Consider the following 25,252-nt stretch of genomic DNA (forward strand, 5'->3'; position numbering starts at 1 on the left):
GGGAATAGAAAAGGCCAATTTACAATGACACATACTAGAGATTGGAAGGAAACTTTCGGAAATGGATTTAACATAAGGAATCGTAAAATATTTGTCTTTATTGCGTGAATAGTGTGTAGTATCTTTGTTATATTTATGAAACTTTAATCTGCGTTCTATTGTAGAGAAAATAAAGGGAAGAGGATAACAGTTATTTAAGAAAATATGAATAGCATCTATCAAATTTTTTTGGAATCGTGGATGTGATAATAAGATGATTTTGTCAATAAAACTGATGATGGTGCCTTTTTTATGGCACAGAGGATGATTTGAGTGGAAATTAAGGAACCTTCCAGAAAATTTCTTTTTATGGTAAATGTCAAATATAATTTTTTGGTTATCTATAATCAGTATTGTATCGAGAAAACTTAATCTGCCATTTGCACCAACCTCCAAGGTGAATTGTAATCTCGTATGTAAGGAATTGAAAATGTTCAAAGTGTCATTGACAATGTCAGATGGAAGCGCGAGCAAAATATCATCAACATATCTAAAATAGAACAAGGGTTGTGTTGACAGTTTTTTTAGTGCTACTTTTTCTAGATCCTGTATTACAATGTCCGCGATTATTGGAGATAAAGGTGAACCCATTGGAGTGCCGAACACCTGTCTGTAAGTTTTATTGTTAAAAGTAAAAAAAGGTAGAATTTAAAATGAATCTGACAGCAATAATGAACTCATTTTTTGATATGCTTGTTTTCGCCGAGATGTAATCCCATCTCCTGTCGATGCTATTTAATGCTAGTTCAACAGGAATGTTAGTAAAAAGGGATATTACATCCAACGAAGCCAAAACATAATTAGAATCAAACACAGAACCATTTAACTGCTTAACTAAATAGAAACTATCTTTAATATAGCTGGGAGCTTTTGGAATACTGTCACTGATTATATTGTGTAAAAAAAGTGAAAAGTTATATAATGGACTGTTTATACAAGAAACAATAACTCTCAATGGGTAACCTTCTTTATGTATCTTAGTTAGGCCGTAAGCTCTAGGTCTGTAACACCATCAGAAGTAAGCAGTCTACGGTATGTCAACTCGTCGATAAATTGATCCCGCTTCCATCTCACTAAAAAAGCGCGTAAGTCTCGCGTTAATTTCTTACTAGGATCTTTATCCACTAAGGCGTAAGTACTCGTGTCCGAGAGAATCTCCTCCATCCTCGAAACGTAGGAGTCTTTGTTTAGAGCAACAGTGACGTTACCCTTATCGGCGTTAGTAATTAGTATATTGGGGTGGTCATTGATAAACCTCTTTGTAGTGCGCAACCAGTTCAAAATTAATTTGTCGGTGGATGTAGGAGAAGGAAAATTATTTTGGAATCTATTAAGGATTGGAAGGGAATTATGTCTGACAGAATTAATAATGTTATTCGGACGACCAGTGATATTACTTTCTATATATTTGATAAATTCGATTAAGGTACTGTCTTTATTGTACTTGTTGATAGGAAGTCCGAATTTTTCGCCAAGTTGCAAGAGGTAACGAACCTCTAAGGGAACGTCAATGTCGCTCAAATTGACAAACCATTTTTCTCGTAACGAATCTAAAGAAGAAGCCCCATCAAAACCGTCGGGAGCAATATTAATTCTCTCGGAAATGGATTGTTCATTGTACGATCGCCCATCAACAACAAGTTGAACACTAGGAGGATAATTAGTGTCTTTGGTAACGTTGTAAGAAATAGGTTTAATTTTTAAGTTTAATGATTTTAATTTTTTCTGTCCTAGCCAATTTATTTTTTTATTTATTCTAAACATTTGTTTAGAGAAATGGAAACTGTTAATTTTATCTAAATATTTGAAAAATTGACAAGTTACAAGGAATGGTAAGTTATGAAAAGTTGTGTTGTAAAGTAAAAAGATGTTATTTTTAGTTGAGTGCAAATGACAGTAAGCGTCCCTCAACTCCAATCGCATGATTGCCTTTACATTGCTAAGTTGTATCCTTTCGAGTCTTTTGTAATAAGTATTGTTGTGTAACAAAATTCCATTGGATTTGGAAAACTTATATAGATGCGGCGGAATTAACTCTAATTTCAAGCATGAATTAATGAATTTTATACGAGTCTCAATATTTACACTCAATTTGAGATTGCATAATTGTTTTAGTAAGTTACAAATGTGACAACCAAATCGGTTTTTTATGAAAGCGAAGGTGAACGGAAAATATTCATGTTGAGAACGCATAATTTCGCCCGCGTAAATTAAATTATAAAATAATAAGGCTCAATAAATCAAAATAAGTAAAAGTAAAAAAGGCTACGAGCCTAAAACATAAATTGACAAACTGTATGAGTAGTTAAAAAAGTTTTTTTGAAATAAAACTATGTCATAAATTAAAAACGTAAAATATAATTTGACAATCAGAAGGTGAACAAACGTTTCGATCCTAGTTGGATCATTTTCAATGTGACAAATAAATTAGTGTGACAAAGTAAATTAACAACGGTAATTAACAATAGAGTTATAACGTAGATAAAAAACATAAGAGATCAAGTAAAATTCGCATTCGGACGCAAATTAACTATAAAACTCGCTCCAAATTGAGAGGAAATCAAATAAACGATTATAGTTGACAAAAATGTGCTCCTCCGAACCGTATGTGTGTATAAGGACGAACATGTTTCTGTTAGCAAGTATAAATTGTAATAATAAATTAACGGTAGAAGTAAATAAAAATAAAAATAATAAGAACAATAAGAAAAGTACGAATCGAGTCGCAAACAGTAAAAAGGAAAGTACAAATAAGTCGTAAATAATAAGTCAAATTTAAAGAAAGAGGCAAAAATTATCTTTGATATTATAAGACAAGCACATAAGAAAAAAGAGTAAATCGCCAACATGCATTGCATATGTATGATAAGTTTAGAACAAATAAATTCACAATAAATACCTTATATCATTTCATCGAATCAATTTTGATCATAATTTCAAATGGAACGATGTGAGAATTTTGGACTGCGAATCTTCTTACAATAAGAGATTAGTATCTGAAATGATTCATATTAAAAGACAGAAACAAGGCCTTAATAGACAAAACGATACCGAATCTTTACCCGATACTTATTCACAGATCATCCAGTATCTTTCTCCCTCTTGATTGCTTTCCCTTCCCCATCCTTCTCTTCTCTCCCTACTTTCTCTCCCTTCCACTTTATTCTTTCCTTCTTATTATTTTTTCCCCCTTCCCTTTCTAGTTTTCCATTTCAACCTTCTTGTCTTTCATCATTTCGACACACACATAAGGTATTTATTGTGAATTTATTTGTTCTAAACTTATCATACATATGCAATGCATGTTGGCGATTTACTCTTTTTTCTTATGTGCTTGTCTTATAATATCAAAGATAATTTTTGCCTCTTTCTTTAAATTTGACTTATTATTTACGACTTATTTGTACTTTCCTTTTTACTGTTTGCGACTCGATTCGTACTTTTCTTATTGTTCTTATTATTTTTATTTTTATTTACTTCTACCGTTAATTTATTATTACAATTTATACTTGCTAACAGAAACATGTTCGTCCTTATACACACATACGGTTCGGAGGAGCACATTTTTGTCAACTATAATCGTTTATTTGATTTCCTCTCAATTTGGAGCGAGTTTTATAGTTAATTTGCGTCCGAATGCGAATTTTACTTGATCTCTTATGTTTTTTATCTACGTTATAACTCTATTATTAATTACCGTTGTTAATTTACTTTGTTACACTAATTTATTTGTCACATTGAAAATGATCCAACTAGGATCGAAACGTTTGTTCACCTTCTGATTGTCAAATTATATTTTACGTTTTTAATTTATGACATAGTTTTATTTCGAAAAAACTTTTTTAACTACTCATACAGTTTGTCAATTTATGTTTTAGGCTCGTAGCCCTTTTTACTTTTACTTATTTTGATTTATTGAGCCTTATTATTTTATAATTTAATTTTCCTGATTCAAATTTTCGTCATTAGGTTCTATTGGATCCCAATTAGAACAATCGCTTGTAATATTAGCTATCTTTTTTTACTTTTCCTGGAATTTTTCCAGCTGTGATAGATTTTCGTTTAAACGACCTATTTAAATAATTGTTACGTTTCATGAGTTTCATTGTTAAGGTAAAGCATCCATCTCCGATAATTTCGTTGTCAAAATCAATGTCTTTGAACACTGGACATCGCTCACTTAACTTATAACGTATTTTTAAAAGTATTTAACGGAATTTTAGTCTTAATATGACGCATCCACAATAATATGTACAATTTTGGATATTGAGTACGCCTACGTTCAAGCCATATCTGAACAGCTTTGCCGTTAGTTTTTAAAATATCTAAAGATATTGATTTTTCAGCTTCTGTCATATCATCGGGAAATTTGTGAAATGGCATATGGAAATTTTTCCAGATATTTTCGTAATTTGTTGATTGTAATTCACTTGATGATTGCGAGTTTGTAGAAGCATCAGTGGGATCTTTTTCCTGGAGTAGCTCACCATTTTCGCTTACAATATAAGTTTCCACGTATAAGTTTCCTTTATAAGTACTACATTCTGATGGTGTAGATGTTTTTACTGTATGGAATGCTGGAGTCCATTTTTTACTCTCTGATAAGAGAATAAATATCTCTTTTTCATAAAAAATAAAAGATTCATCTTCATCTACAACTGTTCCACTTTTTAAAACTAATACTATGTCTTTTATTTGAAATTTTTGCGATGCTAGAATGTAAAAAAAAACTTATCTAGTAATATAATATCAATCTTTACGCATCTTTTAGCACCTTTGCTGATAAGAGCTTGATAAATCTCTTCATGTTCTTTGATAAAGATGGAATGTTTCTGATTCCTGTTCACATTCCATATTTTAAAAGCAGGCATTTTCTGAATAAATATCAAAACGCAATTATATTCAAAATAAGTTTCAGGGCAAAGGACAATATGGAAATACTTAATTTAATATCTAATATATCACAGAAAATATTATTGAAAACAATAAGAAGTAAATTTGTAAGAAAAAAAGATAAGTATATATCATCCATGAGACAAACAGAAGAAATTTTCATCAAAAATTTTAATATCAAAAATAAATTCATTAATTTTTTAAATTGCATAAATATATAGCACACTCAGATGAATGTATAATAAATTAAAAAAAAAAAAGAAATTTTTCAAGACAAAAAGAAAAATTAGAAATGTTCATAAGAAGACTTAAAATAATAATAATAATACGTATTTTATCCGTGAAATTCTAAAACAGTTTCATGACAAATTATTATATATCATTAAAAGAAACAAATGTGCCTTCAATTTCATTAGTATTATTCCTCACATGTAATTCTAAATCATAATTATAAACAATGTTGAACGATTTTCCAATGAAGAATATTTCGTTGTTTGAAACTTAAACTATTAAAATATATGAAAGTCTACAATAATTTCCAAATGCTTTCTTCAAACATATGATCATGCCAGTTCTGTAATTTATATTACGTCCTTATTTATACAAATTTCTTTGTTAGAGCTTATATTTGATTTTAATTAATTTCATTAATTAAAGGATATTAACAATAGTTATTGACATTGTATTTATCACCAATATCATTGATAGTAAAATTATCACTAAAAATGTTATCTTGTGATAAGTTAAATGCATTTAATAATTGATGTTTTGTAGCCAAAGAAAGTAAAATGTTTTTAAAATAAGATGAGTGTTTTATTACTTGTTTAAAATATTGATGCTTGCTTTCAAAGAGTCGAAAGTTGTCTAATAGGTCCAAATATTTTTATCAGATATGCATAATGCAATAAATAGATGTTTGGGCTTCACTGACACCTCCGAAAATAGTTTTTGTCTCAAATAAATATATTCAGTTATCAAATTATTCAAAATTTCTATTTGGTTGACGGTAATTTCAAAAAACCTAACAAAATAAGCATAATTCTTCGCAAACATAGCATTATTGTCTTTTTTCTCATTATTTATGTCATCTACAAAAGCAAATGGAAGTATCAGCAGAAGCCACTTATTTTATTAGTTCCAAGAAGTTTATCATCTTTTTTAATTCCGTAAAGTAGAGACTCATTAATAAATCGTAAAGTTTTAATTTTTAAGTTTAATGATTTAAAAGAAATAAAATTTAGTTTATTGAATTTATTTAAAAGAAGCATTAAATCTTTTTTGTATTACTCTCTCAAACATAACGAGTATCATGAGCAAGACAGAGGTAAGCCAAGATTAGCTGTATGAAAATATGACAAAGAATTTAAAACTAATTCTGATTTCACACTTCTATAAGATTTATTAGTAGTATGCATCATATTAATATCAAAAGAATGTAATTCTGGATTTCTCATATTAAATTTACAAATCATAAAATTTGAATTATTTATAAAATTATTTGCATAACAAATACCGGTAAAAATATCCAGCAGTGTTGAAATTCTCGTTGAAATTATCAGTTTGATGATTTCTTAAATTATCGTCGACGAAAGCTATTACTGTGCCTTTAATTATCGTATTGTTAACAATTATTCCTTTCGTTTCTAAAGTTTTTAAATCTTTTACTATTACTTTGGAAGCATTATTAAAGCCATATTTTTTAATATCCTTATCATAAATAAGAGCTACGAGCTGAATGTGATCAATATTTCTTAGCCAAGGTGGTAAATTAGCTATTATCATGTACACTCCTATAACTTTGTGTACTTTTCGAGAAGCACCTAAAGAATTGCAGATTTCAAAGGAATTTTGATACCAAATAAGCTTTATTGTATAATTATTATTTGTTAAAAATTCATTTTTGCAACAACAGTAACCAGTTATATCTTGATAAGTGCTATCAACTTTTTCCATGTGATTTTTATAAAAGTTATCTGAAAACTTTTGTTTTGAAATAAAGTTATTAATGTCTCATTAATAGGAATGTAGAAAAATTTTGAAGAAGAGTTACTTATAATATGACATATTGAATTTACGTAGTAATTTTTTATGTCGAAAAAAATTTGGTTCTCAATTTATCATTTTTTTTATTATATAATATATTAAAAATATTATTAGTATTTAAAAATTTTTCCATTAGTGTGATATTTTTCTCATATATTTTTAAAGTAATAAAATTTGTGATATTAATTAGATTAATATCAAGTAAGCTATCTATTATGTCTTGTAAAGATTAGACAGGAAATATTTTGATTCCAACTTTAAATACAAAAAAATTAATAGTTTCAAGCAGATATTTTCGATATTTCTATTATCACAAGGCAACTGTTCTGCAATTGTCTCTTCAATAATATTTTGAATATTTGTTGAATTTGTTAGGTTAATATCGTTATTTTCCATTAAAGTTTCTTGAAAAAGAACTTGAACATTAATCTGTGAATGTCTTCATATAAAATGAATACGTAACATTTCATATCTAGAAAATGATTTTTCTATTTTACAGGATTTCATAAATGAACAATTCAAAGGTATTCCATCTCTGTATGCTGATATAAATGCTTATAAAATAAAGTTATAATTTTAGTTTTATAACTGCAAATGTTACATGAGAAAAATATAATATATTAGATACCAAATTATTACCTATATGTTTACTTCTCATTAAATGTGCCCTGAAGTTTGAATATTTATTAAAGATCAAAGAACAATCAGAATATGCACAATGAAATCTTCTACAAATTTAGTGGTGAAGGAATTAGTGGTTGTATTATAAGCTTTTATATCAAATAATTTTTAATTGCAAATTGAGCAAAATAACCTCATTATATGGATATGAACATTATTAAAATATTAAATAATCACCTTCCCTTTATAATTTTTTTCCACCCAAAGGATGGAAAAAATAAAGGAATCAATCGGGTTATCACACAACTCAGGATCCTTCGTTGTAACGGTTAACACTCTCACCACTACTCAAATTTAGGTACGACTTGCATCAGCAAAACAGTGTGTCGCATTTCTTATGTAGGGACTGGCGATAGCAAGCACGAACAATAGATGGAGCGGCGCGCGGCGGCGTCTTTCTCAGTGCGCTCGCACCGAGTACAGATTCTAATTAATTACCATGATCGCATAATAAATGTAAAATTACACAATAAATGTAAAATCACAAAATAAACGTAAAATTTTACTTTTCTTTTGTAATTTCGCATAAAACTTTTTTTTTTTTCGTTTATGCATTAAAAATACCGCTGAAATTTAAAACCACAAGTTATTTTTACATAAAAATAGTACATTCACATATATTTTACCATTAATATGTATTTTTACTTCAAAAAATCTAGAAAAGGAAATTTCCAATCATATTTAGGTAATTTTTCAGTTATAAACATGTAATTTTCATGTAAAATTACATGCATTTTTTCAGTGTAGCGCGAGTGTGATGTAGCAGACAGCGCACTGGTCTGATGTACTAAAGATCCCAGATTCGATTCTCAGCAGAACCGAAAAATTTTCACAAAGGATTTTACATTCGTAGTTCCTCTCGAAAGGCAATGACAAATCACTGAGTATACTTGCTCAGGAAACCTCCCTACCAAAAATTGCCATTCGGAATCGGCGTTTAAACTGTAGGTCTCTACATTAGATCTGTTTTTTATTGCTGTACTCTGAACCAGTGCAATAAATTGAAATGAAACAAACGTACATTTGTTTCACTTCAACTTATTACAATGTGTATACTAGTTCAGAAAGTGCAGCAATAAAAAACAGACCGATTGTGTACGATCAGTGTGCGCACAAAGATATATGAGAGGGAGGCGCCTATACGCTGAGCGTATGGTATTTGAAGAAGAAATTATTTATAAATTTATTTATATTATAAAATATTTTTGTATGTATATTAATGTATATAAATTAATATAAATTGTATAAAGTAAATAATAGGACATATCTCTAAAAATTACAGCTATACACATCGAAGATATTTTTTCGATTTATGGTAATGTGAATGTGTATAATATGCGTGTATGCATATGCGTATTTATTATAATTATATTTATATGTAAAATAAATATAATTATAATAAATATAATAATATATATGTTAAGAAGCAAATATTTCACACACACACACACACACACACACACACACACACACACACACACACACACACACACATGCACACACACCGAATAAATGTATTTTATAGTCAACATAGTCATTTTGTTTTTTTTCAGACTTATATCATTTGCCGAATTTCAAGCATTTGAGGGTCTTCTCTGTGTACCAGATGCTCTATATAAAACAGCTTTTCAACTCTTTGATACTAATGGAAATGGAATGGTTGCATTTGGTAAGGACTATTACGAAGAAATTGTCATTTTTCATTTCGAAATAATTACGTCTTTTATGTCTACATATTATTATTATCAATTTACAGACGAGTTCGCTGAGGTGATGCGGAAAACTGTACTGCATCAAAAAATGCCCTTTAATATGGACAGTAGTTTTATCAAACTCTATTTTGGAAAGGATAAAAGTACACTAATCAACTATGCAGAGTTTAGTCAGTTTTTGCATGTGAGTATCATATTTTGTTGCACGCTTAATTGCTAATTTGCTTGTTATTCTTGCTCAGAAAATAAGCCAAATATAACGTAACGAGTGACAAAAATTACGAATTACATACGCCGTATGTTTATTTTGTTTTTCACATATATTTAATATATGTGTACACAATTTGACTGAGATATCTTGAAAAGTCATAACATTTCTTATCTCAAAATATTTTCCATATATTAAAAAAAATATATTCCTTATACATACAGAAAATAGTTGTAGTTTTAAAAAAGCGATTCCTAAATATGATATAAATTAAAACAGATTAGTAATAAAATTTTGTATTAAAAATGCTTATCTTTAGGATTTTCATGAAGAATATGCAACAGAAGCTTTTAAAAAATTTGATAAAGATGGTGCAGGTTTCATTTCCGCATTAGACTTCCAAGACATCATGCTCAGTATTAAAAGTCATTTACTCACAAAAGATGTGAAGGCTAATCTAATTGCTGTAAGTAGTATTATTTCTAAAGAGGAGATAGAAAACTTTGTACTTAAAAAATGTTTTATACTATACATTTTAACTACAATTTATGTGAAAATAAAGACAGGAACATATTGTTTAAAGTACATGTGTTTAATACATGTGTGAAACGTTCGTTAATTACAAATTAATATTTATTAATCTTCAATTTTGTATCATTTTAATGTAAAGCAGTATTGAAATTTATTTGAATGTATAGTACCACAGAATGAGCTGTATTTTCATATATCGCAGGCAGTTGGTGCCGGTCAAAGCGGAAGAAAAGTTAGTTTTCCATACTTTATGGCATTCAATTCTCTCCTAAATAATATGGAACTTATTAAACGTATATACTTAAATGCAACCAATGGTCACAGATACCAAGAAGTTACCAAAGGTATAGTGAAGAAAAATGTGTAAATGTACGAGGTTATACGAGGGCAAGTCAATAAGTTTTTAGAAAAACATAGTAAAACACATTTTTTTTGATCGATTCATTTTTCTGCTCGATACACTTGATCCAACGATTCTCCAACTTTTTCAAGCCGTCCGAATAATATGATTTGTCCAATTCTTCAAAATAACCTCTGTTTTGGCGATGAGCTGCTCTCTGATAGTGAATCTCTTTCCTCCGAACCATTTCTTTAGGTTTGGAAACAGGAAATAGTCGCAGGGGGCTAAATCTGGCGAATATGCTAGATGGAGAAGCAATTCGTAGCGGAATTCGATCATTGAATTTGATCATCGGTGCACGTGTGAACCCGTGCATTGTCTTGATGGAAGAGCACTTTATTTTTCGCCAAATGGGGACGTTTTTTCTTTAAAATATTGTTGAAATAAGGCTGCGTAGTAATTGCCATTGATCGTTTGCTTCGACGGAAGGTAATCGATATGAATTATACCGCGTGCATCTCAAAAAACTGTGGCCATCACCTTTCCGGCTGACTTCACGGTCTTCGCCTTCTTCAGCTGGTTCACTCGGTGAAGTCCATTGTCTTGTTCCTTCGTCTCGGATGTGAAGTAATGAATCCATGTTTAGTTCACAGTAATGAATCGACGCAGAAATTCATCTGAATTACGTTGAAACATCTCCAAACATTGTTTTGAAATCGTCACACGGTCGCTTACTGGTCCACAGTGAGCAAACGCGGCACTCATCTTGCCGATAGCTTTTTCATACCCAATTGTTTGTACAAAATTGAAATCACTGTGCCATGTGATATGCTTGTGGCCTCAACAAGCTCGCGCACTTTCACTCGTTGATTAGTCAAAACAATATCGTGGACTTTATTGATGATTTCTAGCGTAGCAGTCTTAATTGAACGTCCCGAACGAAGTGCATCACATGTGGATGTACGACCACGTTTAAATTCATTCCCAATTGTATACAGTCGCAAACAGTACAGATGAAACTAGTTCAGATGTGCTATGAACATTATTCAACTTGGCCTTGATTTCTTTCGGCGTTAAACCTTTCATATGTAGATGTTTGCTCACTGCACGAAACTCGTTTTTTTTCCATTTTGCAAAAAATACAAAGGTTGTTCGTCACAGAAATGAAACCACGCGATGAATTCCGCTCAAAATTTGACAGTAATCAGCTGAAAGATGCTACTTGTTAAAAAGTAATGTGATATGACGAGTGCCCTAACAGATTTTCTAAGAATTTATTGATTTGCCCTCGTATATTAAAAATTTTTTTCTCGCTATTGATGTAGAAATCATATGAGGAAAAAATAATTTATCTTTTATTTTAATAATATAATCTATACATATGTAGTAAATACGACGTTTAATCAATCAATTGCTTTTACATTAATTTTCATCAACTAATAAATAATGTTCAGTACATAAATATCTATAAATTAATTTAATGATTAAACGAACTTACCTATAAGTGAGGTTCTATATAATTGTATGAAGCGCCTCTTCCGAAAGATAAAAAGTATTCGTCAATCATAGGCCGGAGCGCCACAAGCTTCAAAGTCAAAATGTTTACTATTCCCCGTCCGAAGCGTCATTCTATTCAAAGCCTTGAGCGTCATTCTATTCAAAACTCAGCCGCAGCCAAACAAAAAACAAATTTTTTGGGATCCGAAGATATCGGACATGGATATAGGGGGAGATACCTTATCTTTCGTAAAAGGCGCTTTATACAATTATGATAGAACGTCACTTACAAGTAAGTTCATTTAATCATTAAATTGTATTTTGCGCCTCTTCCTCAAGATAAAACGTAGATGTTGAAAAGATAGCTGCTGCTACACAAAACTGAACTAATAGAAAATAAATAGCCGTATTTATTTGGAAAAAATAAAATTGCACAAACTTTCTACTTATTTAGTAGATTCCTTTATTTATCTAGAATCGCCTGTCCGAATAAACGCAAGTTTTGAACAATAGGCCTATCATAAAACCTAGTGAATTTGAACTTTCTGTTCCATTTTGCCGACTTCCGAACATCAAGACTGACGCCTTTTCTTTTAGCAGATATAGATGTATGCATAATGCTAGTGCGCTGAGAAAATATCTATATTTATGCCACTATTATGCAAAATCTCCTTTAGCCATCTGCTTAAGGTCTGAGACCAAACTTTTTTGAACGGTTTTTTGAATGAAATGAAAGACTAAATGAAAGACTCTTTTTCCTGAGCTTTTCGATTTTCCTAAGATACAAGATACTGAAGAGTTCTAGCTGGGCAGATATTGGGATCTTTCTTATAGAAGGGTAAAACCATTAATGATTGTTTAACCCCAGTCTGGAAGTCTTAATCCTATTGGGAATTTTAATTTCGATCAAGTCCTCTTTTATAACGATATTCCCGATATCTATTAAAGATAAGATCTGAATTCTTTGGCCAGTTACTAAGGCTAATAACGTTACTAATTTCTTACTAAGCTTATCTAAAAGTAAGTCTTCATTCGGCAGTTCTTTGAAGAATTCTAAAACGATCTTCGGATCCCAAGTGGAGTCGTATTTCGGCGATCTTAATCTTGATAGACCTCTGAAGAATTTCCTGATACTCTCATCTTTCCCAATTTCCTCTAGGATAAGGGAGATAGTATATCGAATGCAATTAAAAGATTCATAAGATGCTCCTTTTTTAAACTTCAAAGACAAATACCTGACAACGTTTGATACTTCTGCTTTATATACGGATAACTTGCTGGTTATACAAAAAAAAACCCACCATTTCTTCAAGGAATCATATTATCTAAGAAACAACTTGCTTACAGAAGCCATAGAAATCTTTATGGCTTCTTCCGGAATCCCCTTTGACAGAAACGCTTCCTTGATAATTTCCCTATCACCAGAATAAGTTTCCTCCATAAAGGAAGCGGCTCTCTGCCCAGAAAAAGTAAAATATCTCTGTTAGGTTCAAAAATTAAAGATTCCGATTCCAGCATTGAAAAGAATAAGGGAAACCACAGTTGTACTGATCAAGTGATACCATTATTATCCCCTTTGCTTTTTCTGCTCTTCAGAGCAAAAGCAAAGGAGATAATAATGGTATCACTTTGACCAGCACAACCGTGGTTTCTCTTATTTCTTTTCTGTTCTTTTTGAAGAATTTTAGTAATTAATATACTATAAATCATGGAAACGTATAAAAAGAAGAACTTATTCCAATTCAAAGTAAAGCATCGACCGCTATCGTGCCAAGGTCTCTTATCCAGGAGACATAATTTTCACATTTCGCATTAATTCTAGTTGCGAATAAATCTGGATGTTCTCATTTCTTAAGAATCTCACGAAAGGCTATCTCTGATAACTGAAACTCTATTTCGCTTCCTAATCTCCTTGATTCAAAGTCTGCTTCCGCATTAACTCTAGACGAAATATATGACGCAAAGATGAATAATTCGCGTTCTTCACACCATTCCCAAATAGACTTAGCAAGGTTATTGAGTTCTTTGAATCTCACACCACTCATGTGGTTTATGTACGAGATGGCAGTGGTGTTATCAATTCTTAAAAGAATATTGCAATTTCTGAGTTCGGAAGCGAAACACTTGAGACCAAAAAACACTGAAAGCAGTTCCAAATGATTAATATGAAGTAATTTGTCTAAATTATCCCAAAAACCATGCGCTCTATCCTTACCGCACGCCACTCCCCAACTGGAACGAGAGGCGTCAGAAAAAATAGTTTGTATTCGCGATTTGCAATACTCGAAATTCTAAGATAGGAAACAAGACCGTTTATATTAAATAACATTACAATCCGAAGCGCCACTACGGTCTAAGAATTAAGATGTTGAACTAATATATATATTATTCAAACGAATGAATTAATTTCAGAAATAATAATTACGTGTCGATATGGTTGTCGACATTAACGCACATTTATATTTTTTCGCAATAAGTTTATTACAGTTTTTTAAGATTAATTTGGGAATTTTGGGGGAATTATTACATTTCAGATTAATTGCGTTAATGTCGACAACCATATCGACACGTAATTATTATTTCTGAAATTAATTCATTCGTTTGAATAATATATATATTAGTTCAACATCTTAATTCTTAGACCGTAGTGGCGCTTCGGATTGTAATGTTACTCGAAATTCTATTCAAAATATTATGCTCCCACCATATAAGGTTTTCCTGTAAGTTTTGATTTAAAATCATACTCGCTTCATAGTCATCTTTGGACTTTATTAAGGCTAAATACTTTTCTCTCTCAAAAATCTTGATGTATGCCCAACTATATTGAACAGCCGGACAGCAAGATACTAAAGAACATCAGACATGCGAAATCTTTAATCTTACATTTCTTAAATTTTTTAAAGACTTACTTGATTCTGAATCCTGTTCCTTTTCTTTATTGGTAATTCTAACGTCATTCTCTGTGAATTTAAGACAAACAAGAAAACTATACAATTGCGATGGAATTTTGCAACTCTTTTCCTCAATTATGAACCCCAAGCTTTCTAATAATTCTACGGAAGCTTTTATATTATTTAAGCACTCTGCTTGAGAATTTCCTAAAAATAGCAAATCATCAAGATAAATGACTGATACATATCTTAAATGACATACTACTAGCTTCATAAGTTTTGTAAAAACGTAAGGAGCCGTATTGGCCTTACATTTAGGCCAAACAGTAAGCAATTGAATTCATAAAGAACATCCTCAACGGAAAATCTTAAGTATTTCCTGTGACCTCGTTCAATAGGAACCAAGTAATAAGCATCTCTGAGATCTAGCTTACCCATAAAGCAATTAGGGCTAAATAGCTTACATGCTACTTTAATGTTTTCCGGTTTGAAATGCTCCGTTTCAATAAACTCATTTAATCTTTTAAGGTTAAGAATTAATCTGCTCGACCCGTCTGACTTAAGAATTAAGAAAATTCCGGATAAAAACTCACACGGATGGCAACTAATCGCGCCTTTCGAAATCAACTTCTCAATGTACTTTCGAATCTCCGCTTGTTCTTTTAGGGACCATGAAGATTCTTTAGGAACTTGAATCCTGAAAAACTGATTTCGAAAAAGGAATAGCGTATTCCTTAATCTAACTCAAAATTCTGGAATCGGAGGTTATATTTTTTCAGTTCTCTAAAAAAATTCTCAGCCTGTCAGCTGGTTTATTTACCTCCGCTACAACTAAGCTTTCTTTTGTTGATTGTTCTAGGCAATGTGATTGAGAATTGTCGCGACTTGCCGTGTTCTGGTTGGCTACATTTCTCTTGCTGAACTGATTCTGATTGTAGAATTTGTTCCGATACCCGCCTGACATCGTAGCCTTAAAGGGTTGACGACGATGCGAGTCCTTGAAGTTTTTTGCCTTCTCAGATTTCCGGTTTTGCTTTCAATTTCTTGCTCGATAGTCTTTGCTACCTTAAGACTCTCAATTTCTGGCCAAAAAGCCATTCTTTTGTTGTCGCTGATTCTAACGTCTCTTTTTGGGAACTGCTAATAGAAGCAAGAATTAGATTTCTACGAGTTAAAGACTCGTCTCTCTGCAGATCTGCCATTAAACGTGCAGCATCGCTAAACTTCTTGATTAACAGTATTTGGGCAGGAGATAACTTCTGATCTCTGTTATCGATCTTGCTGTTTTGGATAATTTCTATGGTAGAGCTACCCATCAAGGCGAGGCAAGCCGTGATCTTCTTCTGTTTATCTATGATGCGATTATCGTTTCATTGCTGTCTCATTCAAGGAAGTCTTAAGTTCTTCGTTAAGTTTAGACGGATCAATCAAGACGCAATTCTTTAGAGTAGTATGATTTTTATAAGTTTTTCTCTCTCCTCTTTTGGCAGAGATTTTCTTTCTTTAAGATATCCTTCAAACGAATCCGCCACACTCTTTGGAATATCTGGAGCTAAAACTCTCTTCAGCCACTCGATCCAATGGCCTCCAAAATTTCCACATCTAAATCTTCTATGACAACTTCTTCATTTGAATTATTATATAATAGCTGTAACCACCTTCTGCGTGTTCGAAGAGGAAGCCTTCTCATCCGTCTTTGATGGCGGTTGATCATCTGCAAACACGTGGACATCAGCCTATACCGATACAGTATAAGGATATGGCTAATCAGCTCAAGATCCCTTGGTGAAATCGGTGACTCTTCGGAAGTGACTTCCGGTACCACAAGAATGAAGCATTCCTTCGGAGAGAGAGATTGACTATAACGATCTTCTGAACTTTGAGTCAGATGATCCGATTCTACACACTCGAAATGTGTTCGATCTTCATGATCCGAGCCTTTAGATCTTGATTCATGGTTTCTTAATACAAATATACAACCATAAACACAGTATATTTATTCAAAAAAAAGCACACACGCACACATACACACACAAGAGTACTCGTTCGTAAAATACGAAGATTCAACATTCACAATTAATGAAATCGATTGTTTGTATATGTGTGCGTGCGTGCGTGCGTGCGTGCATGCGCGCGCGCGGGCGGGCGGGCGTGTGGGGGGGAGGCTTGCATAGAGGCTTCTCTATTTCATCTGAGACAACGCTTGCCAATAAGTTAAAGCCTGCGGCCCATCTATAGATTAGAGCCTATGATGTGAGGAAATCGTGCAAGTCTTCCCACAAAAAATGCGTTAATACCCTTCTTCTCTATGTGACGTAGAGGAATCTCTGACGTAAATGTAAAAGGTTTCAACTAACCATTCCATCTAACCTAAAACATTACTTACTTGAATTTTTCCATCTACCATGGTCATTGTATTTCTTAAATTCTTTCATCAAGCATCTCATCTTTTTCTCTAATCTATTCTCCTTCGAATCTTCTGCACTATTGTCTCTGTATCTTCTTTTTCCATCTTTATTCCTGCTACCAACAATGTGGATACCTCGGCACAACGATATGATCACCTCGGCATAAAGAAAAAAAATGACGCTCGAACGGGGAACGTGAATAGTAGACATTTTGACTTTGAAGTTTGTGGCGCCCCGACATATGCCCAGATAACATTTATGTTGCATAAGATATCTAAAAGACATCTTTTAGACATCTTTTAGACATAAGACGTCTAAAAGACGTCTTTTAGATATCTTATGCAATAAATGTTATTTAGGTGGTTGAAGAGTACTACGTTTTATCTTGAGGAAGAGGCGCGAAATACAATTAAATAGATATTAATAGATTTTATTGTCAGTATTTAAGCATTATAACTTTTTGCCAGAGGAATTTCTTTATTCTGCACAAATGATGTCCCAGATAACCCCATTGGAAGTGGACATTTTATTTCACCTTTGCGATTTACTTCATCAAACTGGGTGAGTATTTCCGACATTGAAATCGTTGATAAAATATTTTTCCTTTTGTTGATTTATTGAAAAAATATTACGAAGCAGTCACTTTAACATTGATCTTAACAAAATGTTCAGACTTTATTAATTAAAGACCGATCCACGCTGGTCAACAAGACAAATACAAAAAAGAGAACAAGTCACGTAAAACTATCGTTGCACCATCAAGCACATCGTCATCATCCAAATGTCAAGTATGTCTCGTTCTTGGCAATTAATGAAAGTTGATACTATTTTACGGCGTAATTCATTCCTAATAGCCAAGCTTATTATACAATGCTTAACTATATATCATTTTCTAATATTTAAATAATATTTCGTATACTGAAAACATTTATTTACGTGTTTACGCTGCCTGGATCAGACCTACGGAAGATGACGAAGCAGATTCGCGGCTTGGGTGCGTTTTGTATTACAGATCACGTGCTATAAATATATATCACGTATGTGTACACACATACAAACACACACTCATATATTTTCTTAGACTATGTTAGAAATACTACCTGAATAGCTTCAGTATTATTTTATCCTTGTTTAACATATGGTAAACAATAAAAATAAAATGATACATGGGACTACTTGAGTGGTATTTCTGAACATAACTTCACTTACTAACTCACTCACAAGGGAACTGACTCTTATCGATTTTAATGCTTTGAATATGTTGTAGAGCATGAAAAAATATTAGACCGATATTTTTTTGTGCTTTTCTCGAGAAGATGAAATACTCCCTCGAACCCTTATGGAAATGGACTATTAGACTATTAGAAACTATTTGATTATTCAGTCGTAATTTTTTTGTGAATTATTGAGGAGAGCTATTATTAGATTATTGAGAAAACTATTCAGATAATTATTAGAAAAATTAATTAATTCAATTTTATTATTATAAAATAAATATTAGTGTTTAGCATCATATTCTAAAATACATACGACAAAAATATGATGAAAAAAGTTACCTCCTGAATTTGGGAGAGCATCATGAATCTAATTTCAAGCAGTCATCCATCCAAAGCTGCAAGAACTGTTGGATTATTGATTTAGTTATATAATTGTTGATTAAAGCTCGATTGCACAACGTTACTTTTATTTTAAGTGAGGCTTAAAACTTTCTCTGTCTCTGTCTCTTTTTTGCTTTAAAATGAAACAGAGAATTTTAAGAGGGTGTACCCAGTTAGGAGGCCAAAGAAGAAAAATCTTCGAATGATGAATTTTTTTCAAAAAAATACATGCACATATTTGTATGATAGATTTTATGTTTGAAAAAACATTGGCAAAGTTTTCATATTTTTTTATATAAAATATAGCTAGTATCCGGAAAGTCGTTTTCCAAAACGCGTGACCACTGGCCATTCGGAACCAGTTAATATATATGAAGTTAGTCTTTAATCGTTCGATATTTCGAAAAATTGAAATACAACAAAATGGCGGCTGTTTAAAGTTGAATTTTCGATTTTCATAAAAAAAAACGAATATTTTTTATTCATTAAAAAAAAGAATGCATTGGTAAAAAAATTCTACGATTAAAGACTAGATTTACATGTCTAAAAAAGCATGTAAAATTTTAGATCGATCGATCCTTTTGAGATATGTTGGTCATCGATTTTGAAAACATTGTTTTGAGAAAAACGCGTTTAAAGTTTCAAGTACAGTTTACGAAATAAAAAATTTTTCAACTTACACAGAGTCATCTATTCCAAGATCATATTGTACGTCCTCTCTTGAAGTTGATGCTTCTAAAATACCAATTTGTTGTTACCGACGATGTATTCTTTCCTTCCGAGTACTGTATTGCGCGGAATAATTAGCTGTATATGTTTATGCGTTCGGCGTCTTCTCTATATCTCCGTGAAAATGCAGCGGATCAACTTGAAATTTTCAGGGAATATTTCTAACATTATATACTTTAAGAAAATGTGATTTTTGAAAAATCGATTTTTTTGAAATTTCTGAGTGTACTTCCTTAAGTCTCACTTAAAGTAAGCGCAAGGTAACATTAGTGCAACTGGATCTAAGTTGAAGAAAAAATCAAAGATCAGTTACAAATAATAAAGAAAGAGAAGTAAAATGTAAGAATTCTGTGTTTTAAAATTATATATATAGAACCTCTTTTTACTTTTACTTTTAAAAACACAGAATTCTTACATTTTACTTCATTTTACTTATATATATATACAAGAATTTCTTTTTACTTTGTTAAATTGCAATCGCGTGAAAACGTATTGAAATTTATTAAAATTTCATTTTAAAAAATATCAATTTCTCACTTATTTTGATTCACCGTATGCAAATTTACTTATATATTTACCGATTGGTTTTTATTGAAATAAGAATCTATGAGATTTCTGATAAAAATCTGTTGACATTCAATTGTACCCATTCAATTGTGATACCCGATTGAATTTAATTCGGGTTGTTAATGTGGATTTCCCACTCAGTCCGATTCGCCAACTGGAGGCGTTTGCTGATTACTTCCCATTCCAATAAAATCGGATTGATTTTTCATTTTGTAAATCGGTAATATGCCTATACATTCTTATTGAAAGTGCTTTAAATGGAAATCCTACTAAAATCTTATCATTCTTAATAGGCTGTAATTTTGATTCCGATACATTCTATTCATTCTTATTGAATTTTTATCGGTTTTTAATAGGTTTAAATAGTTTTTAATCGGAAATTTTATATAATTGTGACATAACTGATTAATAATATGACTAATAGATATTATTAAAAAACTCACATATAGTTAAAATATGTTGTAGTGATCATTACGGATAATCTGGGTAGAAAATCAATAATTACGCAGTCAAAAATTATTGGGAATGATTATTTTAAATAATCTGATTAGGGAATCAATAATCACTCCGTCAAGAATTATTGAGGAGTGATCATTGTGAATAATATGATTATTGGATAATAAATAATCACTATTAAAGAGTAATCATTATTAAAATCCAATAATGATCATTGGTATTCCAAATTTATTTCTGTAAGGGAAAATAATGGATATCGATTTTGTTAAATACCTTTTAACAGGTATATCCAAAAATATTTTATATAAAGTTATATAGTTTCATATGCTCTGTACGGCATAAAAAACATGCTGCAACAAATTGTTATAAATAAATTATTATTATTAAAAATTGATTATAGAGAAATTCTGATTAAGTATGTTTAATTTTTTTATGTTTAAAATAATTCGTTAAAGGTCTCAGAGCACAAACAAGATGTACTTCGCTATTGTTATAAATAACAAAACATTATATTTAATTAATCAAAATACAGATATTTCGAGGGTCATTACATCAGGTCATTTTCAATGTTAAAACTACCGTCTACATTAAAACAATGACATACTAAAAATTCCAGAAAATTCCAAGGCATACAATATAAAAACCTCAATATTCTAGCAACAACGTGTGCAATCCTATAATCTTGATATGACCGCACGAAGTTATAAAATCTTCTTTTACACCTGTCCATATTATCAGTTCAGGAGTGAATCTCATCTTAATTCACAGTATCAATTAGCCATAATAATTTGCCATGGTATATGATTATTGGATCTCTTACTAAACGCATACAAACATCAACAAAGATCAGAATCACAGTACATAATAATATGTAAAAGCAGTGTTAAGATCAGAACTCCAAAGGTAAAAAATGTGTCATATTCTTCCGTGCCTCTTGACAATTTACATGTATTTTAAACTGATCCAGCCACACGGAAGAACACGATGCATGTGCATTTGCATGTGCATTTTCTTATAAATTTTAAGGTCATAAAATTGAGGATGACATTTTCCCTACAGATTCCAGTCAATACACTTTTTTGCCCTGAAACTTTCATCAATCCGAGAGTGAGAAAAGAGTCCTACCACTAATTATCAAAATCTATTTCACTAATTCGAATTCGACTAATCAATTTTCTCCTTCTCCTAAGAATATCCCTATATAAACGGCGATTTCGCGGGACGTTGGGCATTCCTAGACATTTCTTGATCATCATTCTTTGATTGTCCCTTGCGAGTTCTCGGGTTTTTGCACTCTAGGCTTATTCCGATCTAGTTTTTCGAGTGATCACATACGGAGTCCAGCTCCATTATCTTCTGAACCAGACATGAACTCCATCGCCGAGAACTACATCCAGGATGCCACTCATTATTTCTATCACCAGTAAGCCGCATTCTTTCTCTCTCTCTCTCTCTCTCTCTCTCTCTCTCTCTCTTCCTCTTTCTTCCCCCTTCGGTATCAATCATTAAATAATATTTTGGTCCTCTTTTGATTCTAGTAATATTCCTTTAACCGTTCCACCTCCTCATATTCTTTATTTACGGAAATCTATTTCTTTCTTCCTAATGTACCCCTATATGCACATTTTTCTATTCATTTGCTCTAGGTTCGCACTCGATGTAACACACACACACACGCGCGCAGACATCACGTTTAATCAAAAACACTAAAATTAATTATAAGTGCATCAAGTTGACTATTTTTGTAAAAATAAAAACATATATAAACATTCCTTTTATTGTTTAACTAAAATCCAGGTGTATTAATTTTTGTATACCTGTATACCCTCTCCTTGTATTTATCTTAATTCTCCCACGATTGCACTTGATCCTCTCCCTAGTCACATGGATTAAGTTCCATGACCGAAAAACAGGACACACAAATGCACTGGTACATTTAGTGTTAAAGTGCGCCTCGTGACACACTGATCCAGTTTGGGCCCTTCAAACAAGTACGTTCGACTTGTGAGTCCGCTCAGCGGAGCGTTGACCGCAAGAGGTTTCTACTTCGTTCTTCCGACCGCCGGCTCCTTGAGAACCCCAAGACGAAGCGAAGTATCTCCCGATTTGCATCGCTCCTTCTCCAACTCCCTTACGATCCGGAGCTTGGACCAAATTGGTTAAAATTCTGTTGCGTTCACTCCCTCCTTGCAGAGCTTGGACGTAACACCTAGATCACCAAGGATAACCAAAAAATGACATTTGTAAATAGGAGCATGAAAAAATATCTTTGATGTTAAAAGTACATTGCAAATATCAATTTTGCAATTAATTGTTATAAACAAATAATTATAACATAAACAAATAACAATTTAAAAAAAAGTTAAATCATCTTTAATAATTTTTTTTTCTTTAATAATTTTTCCCGTTATAATCAATTGGTGTAGTCACTTTTTCTCTATTATCAATTTTTAATAATTTGTTTGTAACAATTTTGTTGCAAAATTTATTTTTGCAATTTGTTTTCTATATCATTATACAGAGCATAGGAAACTAGACAACTTTTGTATAAAACATTTTTTTATATACGTTATAGTTTAAAAAATATTTTTTTTAAATGATAAAAATCATTATTTTCGAAGAATGTTTCCTCTAAATCTTGAGATACACAAAAAATATATGGATCAAATAAATAAAATATGGGACTTATAAACGAACTGAGCTATTATGATAATATCACAAGTTAAATTGACAAGCAATTTAATAATTTGATGCTCAATTGACATCATATTTAAGAAGATCTTGTTAATGTACTGAAAATCTGTGAATGAAATTTATTGCGAAAAATATTAATCTACTTATGGGAAATGAAGAACGGGTATATCTACCGGAAGAAGTTGTGTGTACATCTGTTGAAGTATCAATAATATCAACTAAATATAAAAGATAAGCCGTGGAATATTAGAAAAACGGCAAAACCAAACCAAGATCATTTGAAAGAGTTAAATAAATATTTAGGAAAGTTAATATCGATTCAACAACTACGACGATGGGAGGACCAAATCGATCAAGGTGGTATCGGATCTGAAAAATTAAAATCTTTCAACATATATTAAATGAAGCATTATTTTAATGAAGCACTTGAAAAAAAATATACATGACAGACATTCGAGCTTCTCGGATACAAGAGGAAGAAAATGTTTCAGGATTTAAAACCTGAAAAACTTGAATAAAAAGATTTAAAATTAAACACGATATAGTATCTAGGAAAATATCGAAATTTGAGAGAAAAAAAAGAGTATGTTATCGAAAGAAGATTTGAAAAATAAGTGCGACACATTTATAGAAAATGTTAAATACTACCTACATTGATCGTTACGGACAAGAAAATATATATAATTCGATCAGAGTGATTTTCAATTTAAGCTTCATTCTGGTACGTTAGCACAAAAGGGTGTAAAAAAGATAGAAACTGTAGTACAGTTTATATCAACAACGACACATAGTTACACTATACAACCAACTGTTTCCACTGATGGTAGATTATTGTCACTTCTGTTTATATTATTATGAGAAGTTATGGGAACATTTGGCCTGAAAATTCAAGAAAGTTTATTCAAGGCACCTAATATTTTTGTTTGCTAACAGCTTTGAAATCAGGTAAATTAATATCAAATCTTGTAAAAACTTGATTGAAAGAAGTATTTCTCTAATGTTGGACCACAATTTGTATTACTACTTGATTCATGGAGTGGATATTGTTCCAACGTTATTTTGGAAACTAGATCAGATTCTGCAACAGACATTGTTTTTCTAACAATTTCAGCTGGTACGATAGGAAATACAGCCATTAGATGTTTATGGCTTCAGATTATGAAAAAATTTTATCAAATATTTTTCTGATACCGTTATGTTGTTAGATCTTGCAATTGAACTTTATGTTAGAAATAATTGCGCTTAGCTTAGCACCAAGACTACCGTGTCTCCTGATATCTGAAAATTACAATCATTAATTCACTATCAACTCTCGTCGCCAACATTTATTTAAATTTACATGGCTTAAAACCGGATATATACAGAATAGACCGGCATAGTTCCAAACACCAGTTGAGTTTTTTCCAAAGTGATTCCAAAAAAAAAATAATAAAATATGATATTTGTGGCAATTACTATCATTACTTGTTCTTGGTAAAAAGTCATTTTGTATTACACACTTTTTCCATGACCATTACATTTGCAGTTATCTACGTGCTATAAATAAAACAAGTACATTATTTGTTTATGTAAAAATTGTTTATGCATCAATTCTGTATTGACGTTTTTATATATCTTTTATTATGTTATTATATATTATTCTTTTACATATTACTCTGTATTGTATTTCTTATAATTATCAAAATTTATATTTATTATATTGTATTTTATTAAGTACAGATCCGCCCGTGTGTAAGTACAATACAGAAATGTAAATATAAATGTAAATAATGTTAAAATTCCACTTAAATTAAATTTTTCAGAAAAAGACATGATAACATTGTGCAGATAGTATACGAGATCATTGTTGTAAACAAATTATTAAAAATTTATTGTAGAAAAAGTGACTACACTTAGAGCTCCTAGAAAAACAGAGTCTGACCATCGATCCATATTTTCAATTGGCTCATATTAGCTTGCACTTAC

At 31.3% G+C, this 25,252-nt stretch overlaps 1 protein-coding gene and 2 pseudogenes across 14 annotated transcripts in view; 2 read left to right on the forward strand and 1 right to left on the reverse strand.

Moving 5' to 3' along the window:
• aralar1 (calcium-binding mitochondrial carrier protein Aralar1) overlaps positions 1 to 25,252 on the forward strand; it is a 289,930-nt gene that overhangs the window by 223,996 nt on the left and 40,682 nt on the right. For 12 of the 14 annotated variants that reach the window (XM_087402842.1, XM_087402838.1, XM_087402841.1 and 9 more), the window contains 6 exons: positions 9,210 to 9,325; positions 9,413 to 9,552; positions 9,896 to 10,042; positions 10,310 to 10,451; positions 17,711 to 17,804; positions 18,202 to 18,237. In XM_087402842.1, the coding sequence (XP_087258968.1) occupies positions 9,210 to 9,325; positions 9,413 to 9,552; positions 9,896 to 10,042; positions 10,310 to 10,451; positions 17,711 to 17,804; positions 18,202 to 18,237 (675 nt within the window). Of the gene's footprint in view, positions 1 to 9,190; positions 9,326 to 9,412; positions 9,553 to 9,895; positions 10,043 to 10,309; positions 10,452 to 17,710; positions 17,805 to 18,201; positions 18,238 to 25,252 lie in introns of all 14 variants that reach the window. The other 2 variants (XM_087402845.1, XM_087402834.1) reach the window with 2 other exon arrangements.
• On the reverse strand, positions 14,442 to 17,703 carry LOC147910730 (uncharacterized; annotated as a pseudogene).
• On the forward strand, positions 21,961 to 24,721 carry LOC147910731 (uncharacterized; annotated as a pseudogene).

Source organism: Acromyrmex echinatior, chromosome 2 (assembly GCF_024713525.1).
Source record: "Acromyrmex echinatior isolate Ae372 chromosome 2, ASM2471352v2, whole genome shotgun sequence".
Classification (NCBI taxonomy): domain Eukaryota; kingdom Metazoa; phylum Arthropoda; class Insecta; order Hymenoptera; family Formicidae; genus Acromyrmex; species Acromyrmex echinatior.